General features: G+C 35.7%; 2 protein-coding genes across 3 annotated transcripts; one reads left to right on the forward strand and one right to left on the reverse strand.

Annotated features, from left to right (window-relative positions):
• Positions 1 to 1,117: 1,117 nt before the first annotated feature.
• On the reverse strand, positions 1,118 to 12,343 carry hspa4l (heat shock protein 4 like). The gene is made up of 19 exons (XM_028437397.1): positions 11,963 to 12,343; positions 9,740 to 9,797; positions 9,517 to 9,657; positions 9,240 to 9,362; positions 9,064 to 9,163; positions 8,790 to 8,923; positions 8,457 to 8,701; positions 7,977 to 8,053; positions 7,742 to 7,893; positions 7,328 to 7,434; positions 7,103 to 7,236; positions 5,817 to 6,001; positions 5,085 to 5,159; positions 4,730 to 4,873; positions 3,848 to 3,973; positions 3,629 to 3,736; positions 3,415 to 3,534; positions 2,104 to 2,265; positions 1,118 to 2,022 (listed from the first exon to the last, which is right to left on the reverse strand). The coding sequence occupies exons 1-19, from the start codon at positions 12,067 to 12,069 to the stop codon at positions 1,834 to 1,836; spliced, it is 2,487 nt and encodes an 828-aa protein (XP_028293198.1). The 5' UTR covers positions 12,070 to 12,343; the 3' UTR covers positions 1,118 to 1,833.
• Positions 12,344 to 12,451: 108 nt separating this feature from the next.
• chmp3 (charged multivesicular body protein 3) lies at positions 12,452 to 18,371 on the forward strand. 2 transcript variants are annotated; one of them, XM_028437400.1, is made up of 8 exons: positions 12,452 to 12,486; positions 13,140 to 13,205; positions 14,005 to 14,153; positions 14,765 to 14,825; positions 16,276 to 16,455; positions 16,537 to 16,658; positions 16,736 to 16,850; positions 17,490 to 18,371. In XM_028437400.1, exons 3-8 carry the CDS (start codon positions 14,109 to 14,111, stop codon positions 17,627 to 17,629), a joined length of 663 nt encoding a protein of 220 aa, XP_028293201.1. In that variant the 5' UTR covers positions 12,452 to 12,486; positions 13,140 to 13,205; positions 14,005 to 14,108; the 3' UTR covers positions 17,630 to 18,371. The 2 variants fall into 2 exon arrangements, with proteins under 2 accessions (XP_028293201.1, XP_028293202.1); XM_028437401.1 differs by lacking the exons at positions 12,452 to 12,486; positions 13,140 to 13,205 and having other exon boundaries at positions 13,991 to 14,153.
• Positions 18,372 to 18,942: the final 571 nt, after the last annotated feature.

The following is an 18,942-nucleotide window of genomic DNA, read 5'->3' on the forward strand; positions in this document are numbered from 1 at the left end:
AATACTGTACATTTTAGGTTTTAAATGAGCTTTTTGGCTCATTAGCTTGTCTAATTAATTAGAGACATCTGTTGGTGAAAGTGTGTGTCTGAAATGTTTGTATGATTTTTTTTTTTTTGTAGTTTTCAATATGTTAAAATATATCAGTTTGATTTGTAGTTTTTAATACTTCAAACCAGAGTAGTTACAAGTAGGTATAAGTAAAAATTAACCCATTTATTATATTAACCAATGGCTTATATACATTTTAACATTAAACAATGCACAATACACTTTATATTTGACTTTTCTACCTTGTACATATTTATCTTTATCACTTTTGAAATTATTATAATTATTGTTACTATATTTTTCTTTTATTTTCTTTTTTTGATTGTTTTTTGTGGCATTCAGTGTGGTGAGCAAAGTAGAGATTTCATTGTGCAGGGAAACATGTTTCTTTACTGTGCGCATGATGATAAACACTTTGAATTTTTGAATAATAATGCTATAGATTAATGAACTTAATGTAAAAAATAATAATAAGAAGAATTACAAGAGTCTGGGAAATAACCTCATTCAATCCTATAAAACAAAATATATTTCAACTCACTCGTTAAACATAGGCATATTCTACAATATAAAATCTACAATATATGGGAGTGCTTATGACAGATATTTAAGGATGAATGCTAATATAATCAGATTTATTAATTTATTTTTTACTTATGTCAGACCTACCGGTATATTTGATATCAATATTGGAGTAGGATACTCATAGTTATAATAGTAATGATAACTTGTATTTGTGTTTGCTTTGTGATAGGCTGGAAAGAGAATTTGTCTGGGATGAATAGTCTTGTTAATGGCAAATAACCACCTGCTACAACCATGGAACCTCGTCTGTGATGTCACAATGTCAATCAAAACTGTTGAAGAGTCTCAATGTCAAGATAACACTTGGTTTACTGTAATCCAACAACCTTTGATTCGCAACTTTAAAACACAACACAGTATGTATTTATTTTCAATCTTTATTTTTATTTTTTAGGAAATAATACATTTAAATTGCAGAAATTAACTCTATACTAATATTTCCTCTCTAAATAAAGTATTTCCAAACTTTAAAATAGTTGTCTATGAGACTTAGTTTTTTCCCCAACTTCAAAACTGATAACATAATAAAGGGAAATGCCACAAAAAAAATAATATTAGAGGAAAAGAAGAAAACACACACACGCACAATAAATTAAGAAAATAGACTGAGTCTCTCACTTAATTATAATAACATTGGTGTTCAAGCATTGCTTGAACACCAATCAGGAATGTGTTCTACATTCTAACTAGCAGGAATGTGTTCTACATTCTAACTTACAGTCTATGCTGGTTGTGAATTGTTTACTAAAAAACAACATTTAGTTCCTTAGCCTATTACATTTTGAACCAAAATAATTAGAATTTCTTCATACAAACTATGAAATGATTAATTGTTTAGACCGCATTGTCTGTCTCCTATAGGAATGTACTGCTAATGCTGACACACATGGAGTGGAAAATCATTCCTCTTATAAAGGAAGATAGAAAGGAAGCAGTTTTACATCAGAATTAGATTTCACTCTATTACATCAGCCTTTGAATGTATAAGGAATGGCAAACCTTTGAGAAGGTGAAGCACATCACTGCCACACTTAAAGGTGAATAAAACCCCTCTAAATGGAAAGCCCAGCAGGAAAATGAGAAAAATCCACACATTTGAGGATTGAGAAATGGCCCCGGGTTTGTTGTTTCTACTGCCAACAGAGTAGCAGCCTGGGGTAAACGCAGTGATGGAGACAAATGTTGCATATTATGTCCTCAGTCCACCTCCATCTCTTTGGTGCCAGGCTTTGTCTGCGGATGACCCTTAGTCTCCCCCTTCCCTTCTGCTCCTTGTTGAGCTGTGGGGCCGTTACGAGCCGCACTGTTTTGATCATTGACCTCTGCAGCCTCTTCCACTGAGGGCTTTGGCCTGTTGATCACAGGACTACACACATCTTCAAGTTCCTGTTTGGAAAGCATGGTGTTAGATTTCTTAAAAATGAGTAAACGGAACACATCCCATTCATTTGAGCAAATGTGACATACCTGAATTTTAGCAATGATGTCTGCCACCGTCACAATAGGATCTTTAGTTATAGTGAGTTTGCTTTGCGCGTTCATCTTGCTGTTCATCCATCCCATGCTTTCATTGACACACTTCTCCACTGAGCTCATTTCTTCTGGACTCAGATGAAGACATCGCTCATCCTGTGAAAGAGTTTGAGACAAAATCAGTAAAGGGGTAGGATTAGAGACAAAAAAACTATATTTTACTAGATAACTGCACACCAGACTTCATAGATAAATAAATTAAAGATCATTTGCTTTGTAAAATAGATGTAAAATGGTGAAAATGCCATTTAAAAGTTTATTTTGTTCTACAATGTTTTGTACATTGTATTGTGGGATGTGGAGTCCCTTAGCCAAACACAAGAAATCACAATAACAATTAAGTAAAAACAGTTCTATGGATCCATCTATGGGACTCCACATCCCACAATGCAAAGCACATATTTTTTCGAGCAAATAACCATTTATTTATTGAGCTATAAGGTCTACACTTTGTCTTTATGATTAAAAAAAATATTTTGTAGCTTTAAATAAATTTTACTTATTTCTACCCCTTTTCAGTCATGTTATACTAGATATCAATCAATCAAAATGCATTTATATTACACCATTTAAAATAATTCCATTATAGTCCAAAGTGCTTCACAGGATTTTACAAAAGTGAACATTATTAAAAAAAAAAAAAAGGTTTTATTGACTAATGCACACTAAAGTAATTTCATAAAATAATTAAGAATACAAGAAATTAGCGTCAGAGATAAAAAAACAAAGCAGAGCAGGGAAGAATATAATATAAAAATTTGCAATAAAAAGTGAAAAACAAAAATATATAACAAATAGGTGTTGTACATGTTGTCTTGTTTATTTTTATATGGATGTGTGCACATTGGTTATAGTTTTATTCATTTTATATTTATATATGAATACGAATAAAACATAGATTAAATTATTTATTCAGATTCATTTAAAATGGATTGCATACCGTATATATAGACTATAAAAAATGTGTTTTATTTACTTTTTATTTTTGTATGAAATGTCATTGTTACATGCAGTAATTTTTTACATGTCTGGTAACAAATTATTAAAATATCTAAAATCATTTGCAGTTCTTAAATTCAATGTTGTTATATCCAAAATCAGTCACTAAGCTTGCATAAAACAAAACACATCTTCTAATAGTTGTTCAAAAAAGAGGATCAAATCATTGGAGGGCAATGAAGAACATTGGGCATGTACATCATAAATGTCACCTTCTACCTCTTTAGATGATTGACTCTCTGATACCTTCTGTTTGTACGCGTCCACAAATTTCATGTAGAGTTGTAGTTTCTTTCCCAGTTCTTCAAAGGCTCTCGGTCGGTCCACGTGCTCTCTGTGCCGCTCATGAATCGGCTGACCCAACCTCTGCCAAGTGAGAAGATGGATGATTTTATGAGGTTTTACAAACTCTTTAAAATTCCACCCAGATCATAAATGTCTTTGATGAATGAGTACATACTTTGAGTGCCTCCAGTTTCTCCTCGTACACGTGTTTGGGTTGATCCTCTCCCTCCTCATACAGCCAGTTCTCCGTGTCCTCCAGCATTAACGTCAGGCGGCTACTGTCCTGTTATTATTGGTCACACATAAAATATTGTATTGTAGGATATAGAGCACATATATACAGCATTCAGTAAATAATACACTGTATATATATTCAGATGAGAGAGCCACTTACATCCTCAGTGATGTACTTTTCATAAACGCCACACAGTTTGTCTCGCAGCTCGTACACATATTCTTCAACTGCGTTTTTAGCATCATTCAACTCTTTCACCAGTTTGTCCTGAATAATCATCTGACGCTGTGTGGAAAAGACAACATAGCATTACAAATAAACTTCACCTATTACCTATCACCAAGCATTTTATATTATCAGCCACATTCATCACCTATTGGGGGAGGGGTCTCAGCAAGGTCTCAACAAAAGTCACAAAAGGCAACCTCGGTTAACTACAGATGACACTCTCAAAACTATCTAAAGTAACTAATCAACAAGAAGTAATGTTTTTTTGTTTTTTTTTTTATCAAAATACCAGAAACCTTAAATATATAAAACATACGGTACATTAATTTAATGATTTTTAAATGATTTTTTTGCTTAAAAAGATTGTTTTGTGTTAAAAAATAATCCTTTCTTTACCCCTTTAAATGCTAAACAATGTTAACATCATTAAAAACACTTGGGTGAAGAAAGGGTCCATAAGAAGTTTTTAAAAATTGTTGCGTGTACTTATTTACAAAAGACAATTAAATGTGAAAACTGAAGATATGCTTTTGTTTTATAATTAGTATTTCTATTCTTATTTTTAATACAAAACAATCTGTGTTTAGTGGAAAAAATATAACCTCATTTTAAAATCTTTCATTCTAAAAATATGCCCGTAAACACTGAATCAATTAGTGACTAACTGCTACAAGAAACTAAATAAACCATGTCCAATTACCACTGGATGAAATTTAGGACATTTAGGACTTATTTAGGGCATCCTATAAAAAGCTACGTCTTCACAGTTTCAATCAGAACATGACTCAGCTCTTGGCCTGCTGCAGCACCCACCTCGTACTCCACAAAGTTAGCAAGGACATCGCTGTCGAGCTGTCGAAGGTTGTTGACCGCAATGGGGAGATCAATACTCTTCACTTTCACTTTGAGCTTGCTCCCTGCAGCTGTTGGATCCAGCTTCTCCCCTGCTGCCAATTCCTGGGATTAACAATTGACAAGAACGTGTTTTAGCTGCAGGCTAGTCCAATGGCTTCAACAGGAGACACGCACTGAGTAAGAAATTACTGAGCAAAAAACCAGATATAATAATACAGATCCAGGTTTTTTTTTTTTTAGAAAAAGAGTATAAGTTGAAAAAGTGTAGATATAGCGTTCTATGGTTATTATGAGGAGTTTGTTTAATGTATACCTTACTACAGGTGCTGTTGTCCTCATTCTGGGTGTCTCCGACACTTTGCCCTTCTTGGTCCACCTGCATTTTGTTCTGACAACACACAACAAAATTAAAGTTTCACAGTGTTTAATATTTTTCTCTAAACATCCAATGCAGACATGGTATGTGATTTTAATTGTTTAATAATTGCTTCATGGAATATTTTTCCATATATTAGTTCAGTGGTTCCCAAACAGGTGTACAGGAGCACATTGCAGGGGGTACTAGGAAAGATTTAACAATTAATTTAAAAATAATTGGGACAGTACTATTGCTTAATAAAATACTATATTTTCTTGTAATTTATTGAAACAGGGATATTTTATGCTGTAGAGGCCATTTTAACATACTTCTGAAAATAGGAGACAATAATTAGCTATATTTTACAAAGGAGGCCATATTTACTTAATACTTACTATTGAAGTAATAACATAAGTTGCATGGAATTATTATTTTTAATAAATTCCACTTTAAATTCCACCCATTCTTTTAAATTTGTAAATAAAGCCATAGGGAACCAATGTTGTGAACCAATGAGACACTGTTCCACAAATGAAAAAGCGTATTAAATTATGGAGAGGGTACTTATGATATGAATAGGGGGTACACATGATTTGACAACAATGCAAAGGGGGTACAGGGGACAAAAAAGATTGGTAACCACTGTATTAGGTCACATTTAAGGCTAGAGTGACATGTGAGTTTTACCTGCTCCTCATTCTGCACCATGGGCTCTGATTCAATCTGCATATCTTCTCCTTCTCCTTTCTGCTTCTCAATCAGAGACGCACTGGACACACTGAAGATGCCGTGGACGTTGACGCGCACTTTGACTTTTATCTTCGAGCTGTCTCCATCTGGCTGGGGAACCACGTTCTGTACGTAAAAACAACCTGAGGGCAGATGGAAGGAAACGGAGGGATGAATTCAGTGAGTTCAAGTAAAGAATCCAACCTAAAGTACAAACCTACACACTTTATATTGATGATACTTGACTAAGTGACTATAAGGCAAAAGTGTTAGTCTGGGTACAATTAGCAATGATAAGTCAGAGAGTGGAAATTTAGCCACATACAGCAATCATCTCTCTAGAAGACAGTTCAGTTTGGACTTTGTTGATCAAGCTACCTTAAAATAATTCATAATCATTGTAACTTCTATTGTGCTATATGGGCGATATTTTCATTAGGGGCACATTTGGGATTCAGAAAATCATGGAGTTCAAAGGTTGCAGTAGATCACTTAATTTTCCATGTTAGCTGAATTCTTCCATATTGTTGTTCAACTGGAATTAACAGTTAAATTATGAAGGTCTTTCCACTCCTTTTTGTAGTAACGGAGTAGAATGGAAAACATGAAAGTTGGTCACAGCCATCACACTGAGGTACAACTCAATGGTTCCTGTTATAATACCTGATGTCCTTCATTGCCTTTTTAAAAACTGACGTCAAAAAGTTGTTCTCTGGTTTCCATGGATACGGTTGTTGATAACGGAGTGGAAAAGAAAAGTGCTGTAAATCAAACCTGCATTACAAAAAAACTAATGGAACTAAAAAGCTAGGATTTTTCTGCTTTATTAAGCAATGCACACTTGTGCCCCTAATAAAAAATTTGCCCATATAGGTTATAAACTATGTGCTGTTTAAAGTGTAAACAGCACAAGAGTGTTCGTTTTTCTTTTTCCTGCTTAAAACAAATTTATTTTGGTAAGAAGTAGTATTGTTGATTGATTCTGGTCCAGCTCTTGACAATATATTCAAAGTTTTTCCGATTCTGTGTATTTTGTTCTAAAAATGTAAGAGACTTCCCTCTATTGGTTGAAACCAGGCTATTACAAACAAATTAAACTACTATCCATGTTCATATCAATCCATTCCACGTGTCTTATCCTCTGTGAGCTAAAACTATAGAACTTTTGTATTCAAGCCTGACTACTGCCTGTGAAATCATGTAATAATTGATTGTCATGGAACAATATGAAATGGTATCATCACCAATCCGGTGGTCCGGGTAGGGAAGCTCTTGAGGGCAGCTGTAGAACGCTTCTAAGTCAAATGGTTCCTTCTTGTGAAAGGTGATCACTTTGGAAAAAGGGGCAGCATGATTCTTAGAAAACACCTCGCACTCTCTGGGGGAACAAAAAAAAAAAAACGCAAATTGAGTGAGTGTGATTGTATGATTTATTTGACAATAAGCAGTTCTACTATGAATGTATTTACCCCACTCCGTTATCTGTTGGCGACTTCCAGCGCAAAGTAATGGGAAATGGAACCACATCAGTGATGGAGAATTCCCGAACTTTACATGCTGGTGACAAAATTGCACACTTCCCCCACACAATCCACACACACCGGACAAACACACAACACACACATCCCATTAGACACCTGGAAACATATTGATCGTATGATACATCTCAAAGATTTGAGACTTTGTGTAAACAAGCAACGTATTTTGATGAGTTTTTTGTGATTGAGAATTCAAGTCTTAATAAAATATGTTTATGATCTTTTATCATCACAGGTTGCACTGATATAAATCAATCAATCAGAACAGACGATTCACAACAGAGTATTAATAAATATGATAAAACAGGCCTGAATCAATTAAATTAAATTAAACTTCAATCCCACCTGAAGGGCACAACCTCTTGCTACAGCTTCGTCTGCATTGAGTGTGGTGCTGACGTCTTTGCCAAAAAACCTGCTGATTCTCTCTTTGATGGCTGGAATTCTCGTGGCTCCTCCAACTATCTCCACTGCATAAATATCATCCCGACTCAACTCTGCCACACGACACATACAATGTTAAGTCGCTTCTTTGTCCATACATTTTTTTAAAAATAACTTTTAGTTTAAAAGAGTATACTTGATTGTTCAAGCGCTGCTTTCAGCGGCATCTCCACTCTCATCAGATATTGAGCGCACATGTCTTCAAACTGCCCCCTGTGGGTTCCAAGAGCAAATGAGATATGTCAAAAGCATTAATCAGCATTGAAAACTAGTGATGCACTGAAATTCCGGCCACTGAAAATTTTCGATTTTAAAGACGCGAGCAAACACCGTGGTCAGATTGTGCACTTGTCTGGAAACGAGCCAACTTGTCCTTAGACTCACGGAGCATCTGTATTTCAATACATCCGAGCACTAAAGCGTTTTCTGAACAGAGTTTGAGGCGGGGCATGTACGTGTGTTTTATGTTTCTGTGTCACGTTTAAACTGCAGCCCTCCATCAACACGGCCCATATGGACAGCCTGACGGTTTTCTCATTTTTGGTTTCAGCCAAAAATTATCATTTCAGTGCATCCCTATTGAAAAAAAAACAACATGAAACATTAAGATCTTCACCTGTTCATCCTGCTGGAAACGTCGATGTCATTCATGAAGCACTCAATGTTCAGGGGCAGGTCAGATGAGTTGGCGCTCATTAGCTTCTTTAGCTTCTCACACTCCTGGTGCAGTCGCAGAAGAGCCCTTGGGTTGTCCCTCACATTCAGCTTGTACTTGACCTTAAAATCCTCACAGAAGTAATTCACCAGTGCATCGTCGAAATTACGCCCTCCAAGGTTTGGATCAAAGCCTGTGGAAAGAACCTGAGCACACCACACTTACAATTAGCTGAGACCATTAACAAAGTGGTGCAGGTACAGGTGTGGAAATACAAAGAGAGAAAGGACAAACCTTAAGTTTGCCTTTGTTAAAGGCAGTGATGGCGACCTGAAATGACGAATGGCCCATGTCCACAAACACCACATTTCTTGGCTTCTCCTCAGGAGTTGGAAGGTCTTGTTTATAGATCCCATAAGCCAAAGCCACTGTTTACATTAGAGACCAGAATTTCTTAACATCCAACAGATTTCTAATGTCTTGGTAGAGAAACAATCATGGCTGACTCTAAGCCTTATGCATTCATTCTTAAAACATAATTTGAAAATTAATATTCCACAACACCAACCTGCTGTAGTATCATTTATTAGCCGCAGACAGTTCAGTCCTGCAATCTGAGTTGCGTCAAACACTGATCGCCTTTCAGCATTTGTGAAGTAACTTGGGACCTGCAAAAACAAAATACCTGTAAATATGTTGTCCTGATCTTATAATACATCAATCAATAGCATTCTCTTAACTCACAGAGATGACACAATCCACCACAGGCTTCTTTAGGGCATGTTCTGATGTCTCCTTCAGCTTGGTGAGCAGCATCCCTGTGATCTGCTCAATCGTAAACACTTTGTCCTCATCCAGATACCGAACCTGTAACAACAATGGAAGTCAGAAGTTGAACTGTAATTGCATTAAATAAATATAAGACACAATTGAAGCTGATTAATAAATTTTGATATAAAAACAGAAAATATGCTGTCTTTAAAAAAAAAAAAAAATGGGGGAGAGAAAAATGTTGTCTTGCCTTGACTCCAGTGTTTCCATCAGCCAGTTTATTTAAGCTGTAAGGTAGTTTGAGCCTCTCTCCTTGAATGAAAGGATCATCAAAGGCCCTTCCATGGTACTTTTTAAAGCCGTGCACTGTATTTTTAAAGTTAGAAATAACCTGAGAGAATAAGAAGACGAAAAATAATTCTGCATTACTCATTATTTATTGGACTAATGTTGCGTTGCATTAATGATCATACCTGACTCTTCGCTGCATTTCCAATCATGCGATTTTTGGGGGCCAGAGACACACACGCCCTTAAAGAAGAACAAGCGCATCAACACGTTAGCATGGCTATGACCATAAATAATGTATTTGAATTACTGTTGCCAACAGAATTGAGTAATTAAAAAACTCGGGCAGACTAATGGCAGCAAACACTGTACCTTCAAGTTTTAACAATTGCTGTAGGGGGATAAAAAACTTTAAATTGTACTGTTTTTTTTACAAATGCAGAGGAGAATATAAGTTTAATAATTCTAATTATTATAAGTGTATCTGTTTTTACTATAAATGTCCATTATTTAAAGCTACAGGGTTCTACTTGTGCATTAGTGTTTGCTGCAGGATTTCATTTCCATCCAGGGCAATATATATAAATAAACCAAGGTCACAATATGATCACTATCAGCCAACATTTGTTTTCAGCAGGAAAAAAGTGGTTTTGGAGTTTAGTTACTCATTATATAAATAAATAGATAAATATTGTCCCTCTTAAATGAAAAAACCTGTCTTACTACACTATAAAAATAGATTGGGAACCACTGCTTTACTTAAAGCTGATATCCAGAGTTTCTGAGAAATGTATAATACTTTTGAAATACGAACTAGTCTTTCACTATGGTCTACTGCCGGTGGTCATTCATATACAATAATGTATATAAGTCCCTCCTTCGTCCTATAGACCCCTATACAAATGGAAACGATTGATGAGTGCGTCCAGCCAATAGGCTTCGACTTCCTGTTTTCAAGACTGTCAATCAAAGTGAATGCGGAACTGTGCACGGAAACAAGGCCGTGCGTCACAACAGCAAACAGGTAAATATGATTTTGGCTCTTACCTGACCCATAAACCTATATCAATGCGATCCTATGCGACCTTGTTATGTTCCGCGATGCGCGTGCAGAAAAGTAGAGGCGTGGCTTCTGGTAGATTGGCAGAGGCAGGGGGGAGAAAGTGAAGCTGTTTAGGGCGGGACATCGAGACCGGATAGCAGCTTTAAGCTACATACCTTAGTTTAATTTGAGACTGTGTGGTTATTAATGCTGTTCACTTTAGCCAACTTCGCTGTGCCCCTCACTTCCATTGTATCGATGCCTGTTTCCGCCACTAAAAAATAAGTCACTATGGCAAATCATAATTATGAGTGAAAAAGTCATAATTATGAGATAAAATTATTTTTAATGTAAATTTGCAAAGAAACATACAAAAATGCAATTAAGACTTATTTATGTACTTTCACTATTTTCTACACTTTGTACCATGTGTTGAGTTCTAAGAACTGAATAAACAACCAAAATGTGTTTTGAATAAATTATTATTCAACGTGTAATTAAGAAAGGTAACATTCAGTGTTGGTATAGACCAGTGGTTCCTAATCTTTTTTGTCCCATGTACCGCCTTTGCATTTTCGTCTAATCATGTGTACCCCCTCTTCATATCATAACTACCTTTTCATAATTTCATAAGCTTATTCATTTCTTGTAAACCCATAACTGTGTCTTGAACATATGTTTCATAAGGCTTAATCTACAAATTGAAAACAATGAATGTAATTTAAAGTGGAATTTATTTAAAAATAAATAAATAAATACCATGCAACTTTCATATGATTGTTGTCTCCTATTGTCAGAAGTGTGATCAATGGCCACTACAGCATAAAATAATCCTGTTTCAAAAAATGAGAATAAAATATTTCATTTTATTGAGCAATAATACTGTTAGTTTGAAAAAAGAAAAACAACAACAACAACAAAAAGTACTATAGGCACATTTCCCAATTATTTTTAAATTAATTGATAAAACTTTCTGGGTACCCTATGCAATGTGCTCCTGTACCCCTAGGGGTACACGTACCCCTGTTTGGGAACCAATGGTATAGACTGCTGCAAATGCTCAGGTTGTATCTCTTAATTATGACTTACTTTCTCATAATTATGACTTTAAACTTATAATTATGACTTGCCATTTGAATTAGGTTTAGGTTTAAAGCAGTTTAAAAAAATGTTGACCTATAGCTGCAGCAGTAAATGAGGCCAAAGTTATGGGCCGCATCACCACCACCAGCAGCAGCAGCAGCAGCAGCCTCCTCATCCGTCCACACCGTCTCTACCGGCGGACACATAGCGCAGTCATTGCGTAACGAAGTCAGACTGGATGTCACTGACTGAGGTGATAACGGTCGGTGCTCTTCGTACTTACGGTGTGCATCTGTCACTGTACTCGTTGGCAATGGTCTCAATGCCACCGCTCCTGGCCACAGCGATGTAACAGTTCTGGAAACCCACATCGATGCCTACCACTGACATACTGAGGGCTTTAAAAAAAAAAAAAAAGATAACCTCTGACAACGACCCGACCTTACACCTTTTCACGATAGAATATACGAAATTAGGTCGTCTGTTACAAAACCGCAGGTAATTCTCAAAGTGAAGGAAAGACACGAGACTAGCCGAGGCTGTTCTAACTTGGTTACTACAAGCTGTTACGTAAGTTTATGGAGTAAATCCCGGTGAGCGGTGATGTCCAGAGCGGATTCTCCCAGACAAGGCAACCCTCACATCACTGGACTGATGCTGCTTAGCTCCGCCCCAACGCGGCTGTGATTGGTCCAGGCACACCCATTCTCCCTACGTGATTGGTGTAGCAACCAATCGATAACAGAAGCATCTAGAAAAACCCAGAGCCCTTGGATCGTATCACGTCATGGGCAACGTGAACGTCAGGTACGTCGAAGGATAATTAACCTCCCAGTTTAGCCTTAATCGTATCTTTGTTGTTTGAGTTCATATTCAGATGCGATATCATTTAAAAACAACACATTTACTGTTATTCACTTGCATTCTGAAAGCAGCTGAAGTGATGTAAAAATTACAGAATTAGAATTACTGCCTAACAGCCAAAACTGAGGGTTTGATCATAATTAAACAGGGGTTAATGAAATAAAAAAAATATGAGGCTGATTTATCAATAACCAGTTGTCACTGTTTTATTCTGCAATATTTGTAATTTTGAAAATACATGAGTGATACAATAGGGACAATTTCAGTTAATAATAAAAAAGTAACTATGTATTTATCAATCGCAATTATATATATATATATATATGGAAACAACCTCCCACTTTACCCTTAATCATATCTTTGTGTGTTTGAGTTCATATTCAGATGAAGTATTATTCAACAATAACACATTTATTGTCATTCACAATCACTGTTATGTGAGAGCAGCAAAGGTGATGGGAAAAAAAAATTAAATAAAAAATGATAGAAATTACTGCCTGACAGCCAAAACTGAAGGTTTAATCAAATTAACAGCCAACAGTGAGGGTTACAATAATATATGGTATATTACAAACACATTTTTTTTTTTATTTCAGGGGCCACATGGGACCTTTCTATGTGGATTTGCATGTTCTCCTAGTGCCTCTGTGGGATTGTCCCAGGTACTCCGTGTTTAGCCATATGAACTTCTCATATATTGTTAGACAGTACAGAACTTACCCACCATATCAAAAAAGGAGATGTTTCTGCTCCAAAAAGCTTACTCAAATTTAAAGTGTTTTTTCATGTTAATGGTGCAAATGTAATAAAATAATAGGCTGATTTATAGGCAGATCAAACATAAACCAGTTGTCAATGTTTTATTCTGCAATAATTTAAATTTGATACAATAGGGACATTTTCATAAAAAAATGTAACAATACATATATCAATCACAATTCTATATTATATATACCGGTAGTATAGTATGCTCGTACTAACACTGTATCACACGAAAGGGTATGGAATAGTTTAGATGAAAACTTGGAAAGTGCTGCTAGTCCAAAGAATTTCAAAATACATTATAAGAGAAGTGTTTTAGAGAAATATGCAAATGACATTAGACCAAAGCTCTTTTTTAACTGTAATTTAATGTAAATGCTATTACATAAACACCAATATAATGTATGTATGTATTTCAAAATGTACTTATAGGCTTTTCTCTTGTTAATGTTGCTTTATGTTTTTAATAATTAGATATATATATTTGCTTTGTGCTCAAATTCACGAGATCGATGATACTATTCAAAATAAATGTGTTTGAAGTTTTCAGAAGTGTTTTAGAACTTTGCACTTTCATGTTTTTTTTTTTAAATTTATTTATAATTATCTAAATTTATTTTTGGTAAAGAAGTGTTCTTATTTTGTCTCGTCCTGTTTTTGCTGCTCTCCTTTTCTCAACTTTGAGAGAAAAAAAAAAAGGCAGTCCAGGCCTGAATCTCTGAACAGGAAGTGTCAAACAAACCTTTGCTAGCCAGCTAGCTTTTACCACTCGCTTAATCTCGCCTGTTATCCCAGCAATCACAATGGGACTGTTCGGCAAATCATCGGAAAGGCCTCCCAAAGAACTGGTAAGTGTCTGCTATTGATGACCATTGCTGTCCTTTACAGCGTTGTCTTTGGTTTTATAAAAACATCTGTGAGCGGAGCTAACTATGCTAACATCACCCTGCCATTGTAATCTGCTGATACGGCTAACTAACTGAGGTGCTAAATGTCTTCCTGCTAATTCAAGTAAACCCAGCATTTCACCGTAACTTTTTACTACACGTTATGTTGTTATATACCAACCACCATCGTTATAGGTTTGTTTATTCACCTTAAACTAATTTGTGTAGTGTGTATTGTAGCGCTAGTTAGCACATAATGCTAACTGCTAAGCTGTCACTCCCTTCGTTGTAAACAAACCGTATCTGAGCTTTTTAAACATGGCGTTTTGATCCAATTAATAATTTTTTCTCACACGTAAAGGAAAACAATATAACAGTCAGATTTCTCCCTACTCCTGTTTTTGAACGTGTAATTGTTTTATTGAAATCTTCTTATTTTGTGTTTTTGACTTTTTTAGAAATTGGCTTGTTTTGTGACATTCCTTTTATTTTGTGATTTTTGTTTTTAATTGTTCAAAAATAAATCAATCAAATCAATTCTGGATTGAGTTTGTAATGTGATGTTATTTCAGATCAGTGAGTGGTCTAAGAAAGTTAGGACCGAGATGAGAATGATTGACAGACAAATCCGAGGTAAGATCCAGTTTGGAAATCTACACAACACTACACAACTGCTCATCATATTAGATCAATTATTACAGATTAACCTTTAAAGTACAGCTGTGTTAAATACAAACAAAAGTATCTGTGGCAGTATTTAAAATGAGGTTGGTGACCCCCCCCCAAAAAAAATAAATAAAATATATGTATGTATGTGTATATATATATATATATGTATGTATATATATATTTGTATATATATATATATATATATATATATATAAAACAGGATTATTGCTGTCTCAGACACTTTATTAGTCCAATAATACAGTAAAAAATGTAACATTATTTACTAGGGATGTCCGATACAACTTTTTCACTTCAGATACGTTGCCGATATTGCAGCCTTGAGTATTGGCCCATGCCGATATCGGTCCGATGCAGTATCAGCACAAATCATACATACTTTTATTACTTATTTTTTTAGAGGTCGACCGATACGGGATCTTCAAAGGCCAGTACCGATTTTGTATTTTTTTTTTTAAATTCAGTCGATGGCCGATATCTGAAGCTGTTATGAGGCTGGTATACTTTTTTATTAAAGCACATTGATTTTGAAAGGCAATTGAAACACTCCTATGATATAAATGTATATATTAGCAATTAAATTAAATACACCAATAGAACTCTTAACATTTATTGAACTTTAAATATACCCATATACAACCAAGTAAAACAAAAAGTACAGGATGGGTAAGTAGCAGTAAAGCATGACAACAATATACAATGTGCAATTTGTCGGTTTAAACTAAATACCTGTTTTAGGTGTAACCACCCACTCCTTCCCTCTGTTCACAGCCACCACCATTATACCCAAGCTTCACACTTGTCACCATATGCACAACTACAACATCACATCTCACTTTAAAATAATCAACTCTTCCCCACCCTTTATATTTCCTACTTTGAGTCTTTCCTCCCTGTTCCCGTCCCCCTCACTTAGGTGTAACACTGCCCTCTCTTTTTATATCCTCCCTATAATAAAGTGTTTCTTACTCTTCCTTAGGTTGGGATAGTGATGGTCAAAAAAATAAAGTCCATATATCGGCTGGCCGATATATCGGTCGACCACTACTTATTTTGTAGTGTGGAATGTTAGAAAAGGCTTGATCAAGTGATGTTACTCAAACAGAGAACAATAGTCAGCAACAGTAGCTATGACAAAAACTGACCCATTTATTATTAACTAATTGGTTACATAAATTTTAACCTTCAACATAATATCTACAGTATTCTACAATTGAATAAATACAATATAATATATATCGGAGATTTTAGATGCAGTCCGATAAAATACGATATTTGTTTTCTGGATGATATCGGACCAATAACAATATGGGATCGGGACACCCCTATTATTATAGCCTTCATAGACTTTACAATCGTCTGCATTGATCGTGCTGTTCTTTTGTTGTTGTTTCAGATATTCAAAGAGAAGAAGAAAAAGTGAAAAGATCCATAAAAGAGGCTGCAAAGAAGGGTCAGAAAGATGTGTGCGTGGTCCTTGCAAAGGAGCTAATTCAGTCAAAAAGAGCTATAACCAAACTTTACTCCTCCAAAGCACAAATGAACTCTGTAATTATGGGCATGAAGAATCAGGCTGGTAAGTGAGTGTCTTTATTGTGCTTTTTGAGTGTGATGGGATTCATTAAATGCATACTTGTGTTTTTTTTTTTTTTGATAGCTGTTCTTCGTGTCGCTGGATCCTTGCAAAAAAGCACAGAGGTAATGAAGGCCATGCAGAATCTTGTCAAAATCCCAGAAATCCAGGCAACCATGAGGGAGCTATCAAAGGAGATGACTAAGGTGCTTCTTCATCTAATTCACGTAATTTCCCACCAAGGATGAACAAACAGAATTTATAGTTTAATTAAATATTTTAGGCTGGTATCATTGAAGAAATGATGGAAGACACGTTTGAGGGCATGGAGGATGACGACGACATGGAGGAAGCGGCACAGGAAGAGGTTGATAAGATCCTCTTTGATCTCACAGCAGGTGAAGACTTTTGATTTTCAAAATTTGACCGTATTAGATTCCTCATGTGACCCTGAACAGGATTGGCAACTAATTCCAGCACGATTCTTTGTCTTTTTGAATAATGGGTTTAATTAAATATTCAGACAACTGTTCGTTAGGAAATCCACTTTGATCTCCTGACCTGTTTCGACTGACAACTGCCAGTCTTTGTCAGAGACGTTTACTGATCGCTTTGATGCTTCCTTTGAAGTTTCCTTGACTTCCGCATAGTAATTCCAGCAAGATTCTTTTTTTCTTCTTTTTAAATAATATATAATAATTTTTGAATAACAATATATTATTAAAAAATAATATTGCTGGAATTACAATGCGGGAATAAGGGTGTAGGAAAAAACAGATTCAGCGATATATCGCAATATTTCACCACGTGATTATTGTATTGATTAGAAAAATATTCAAATCGATTTTTTAAATCATGGATTTGGACGAAAACACCCTTCAATTGCGCTAACATATGCATAGCACGTAAACGCCCGGTTACTTGGTGTCAGTGAACCACATCATACCTCGTTCAGCTATCTCCCTCTTCAATGCATTTTAGCTCGGAAGTTGATTGCACTTTATTTTGGATCTTTATGACTTTCTTTGTTCTTCTAGGTGCTCTCGGTAAGGCGCCGAGCAAAGTCACAGACGCCCTTCCAGAAATGGAGTCGGCAGGAGCTACTGCAGCCTCGGACGAAGAGTCAGAAGAGGACATTGAAGCAATGCAGACGAGATTGGAAGCTCTAAGGAGCTAAGGTGGACGGACAAATAGCACTTTGTGCACTCTTTAAAAGACAGACTATTCTAGGTGAAAGATTTATAGTGCAGGGTGTCCTTATTGCTTCATATGATGATTTCTTATAACCTTTGGGAATTATCCTTGTGCTATAACAGCTAAAGATTATTTAAAAAACTAAAACATGTGTTGCTTTGTGTCTTCAACGGTCTCAAGGGGTTAAATCTGTTAGTCTCTATCATCCAAAGTAAAACAAAAGGTTTAAACATTTGTGTGTGTGTGTGTGTGTGTATATACTGTAAGTATTAAAGCCTGCTGTGCCTAAAGTGCTCAATCATTCTCATCCTCTGTGGGAACGATTGCTTGTAAAGGTAATTATTATCTAAAAACAAAAAAAGCGATTGATTAGATAATTGTCATGTTAGATTATATTCTAGCAGTTGTCATAGTCTTTAAATATTTTGTAATGCCAGTTTTTCAGTTTAACAACAGGCATGCAGTGATGGGCCATCCGTTATTTTCTTTCTAAGTGTTTTTCTTGTACAATCCAAACGTGTCTATTTGTGGTAACACGTGACACTAATCCATGATCTGCATCGCCACTCGGCTTGTTCTCCAGATTTCATAGGATTTCCACAGGGCGATGCTAAAGAAACTACCTGTAGTTGCTTTGTTGATGCGGTGTAACGTTTGTGTCATTTTTCTATGGAAAGAAATAATAAACTTAAGAATGCGAGTCATTGATGACTAGCTCAATGTTAGGCCTTGTGATTTGTCATTAAGTGTTTTTTTTATAACAGTGATGTTCCACTTTTGCTCTTCCTGGATTCAGCTCTAATGTGAACAAAGGATTTGGGTTACTCACCATCATGACCCACCCTTCTCTGCCTTTGTTGTTGAACTGTAACCAAACCGGGTTCCTTTTCTTTAGCTTCATTTTGTGGACTTAAGACTTTGACAAAGCCAGTGTGTTGTGGCTGTAATAGTGCAGGTATTGTCATGTCTTTTAAATTTTAGAGATCTAACACATTCCAAACTGGAGGAAATCAGTTGGAGCCATTTGTTTAAGAATGAATAGTGGCACCTTCTTCCACTTGTAATAATTATTAATAAATAATATTAATATTGACATCATGGTGAGATGGTGAAATCCTATAGCTTTCCACAGAGATGGCTCTTTTTTTTCAATGGGTATTAGAATGCCTGTACAGTGGAGTGATGATGTCTATAAAAAGTGTTAAACTCAAGGCCCAAGTGCCAAATCTGGCCCTTTGGATCCTCGAATTCAGCCCACAAAAGCAAAAGTGACAAAAAAAAAAAAAAAACATAAAT

The sequence above is a fragment of the Gouania willdenowi genome, chromosome 22 (genome assembly GCF_900634775.1).
Source record: "Gouania willdenowi chromosome 22, fGouWil2.1, whole genome shotgun sequence".
NCBI lineage: Eukaryota > Metazoa > Chordata > Actinopteri > Blenniiformes > Gobiesocidae > Gouania > Gouania willdenowi.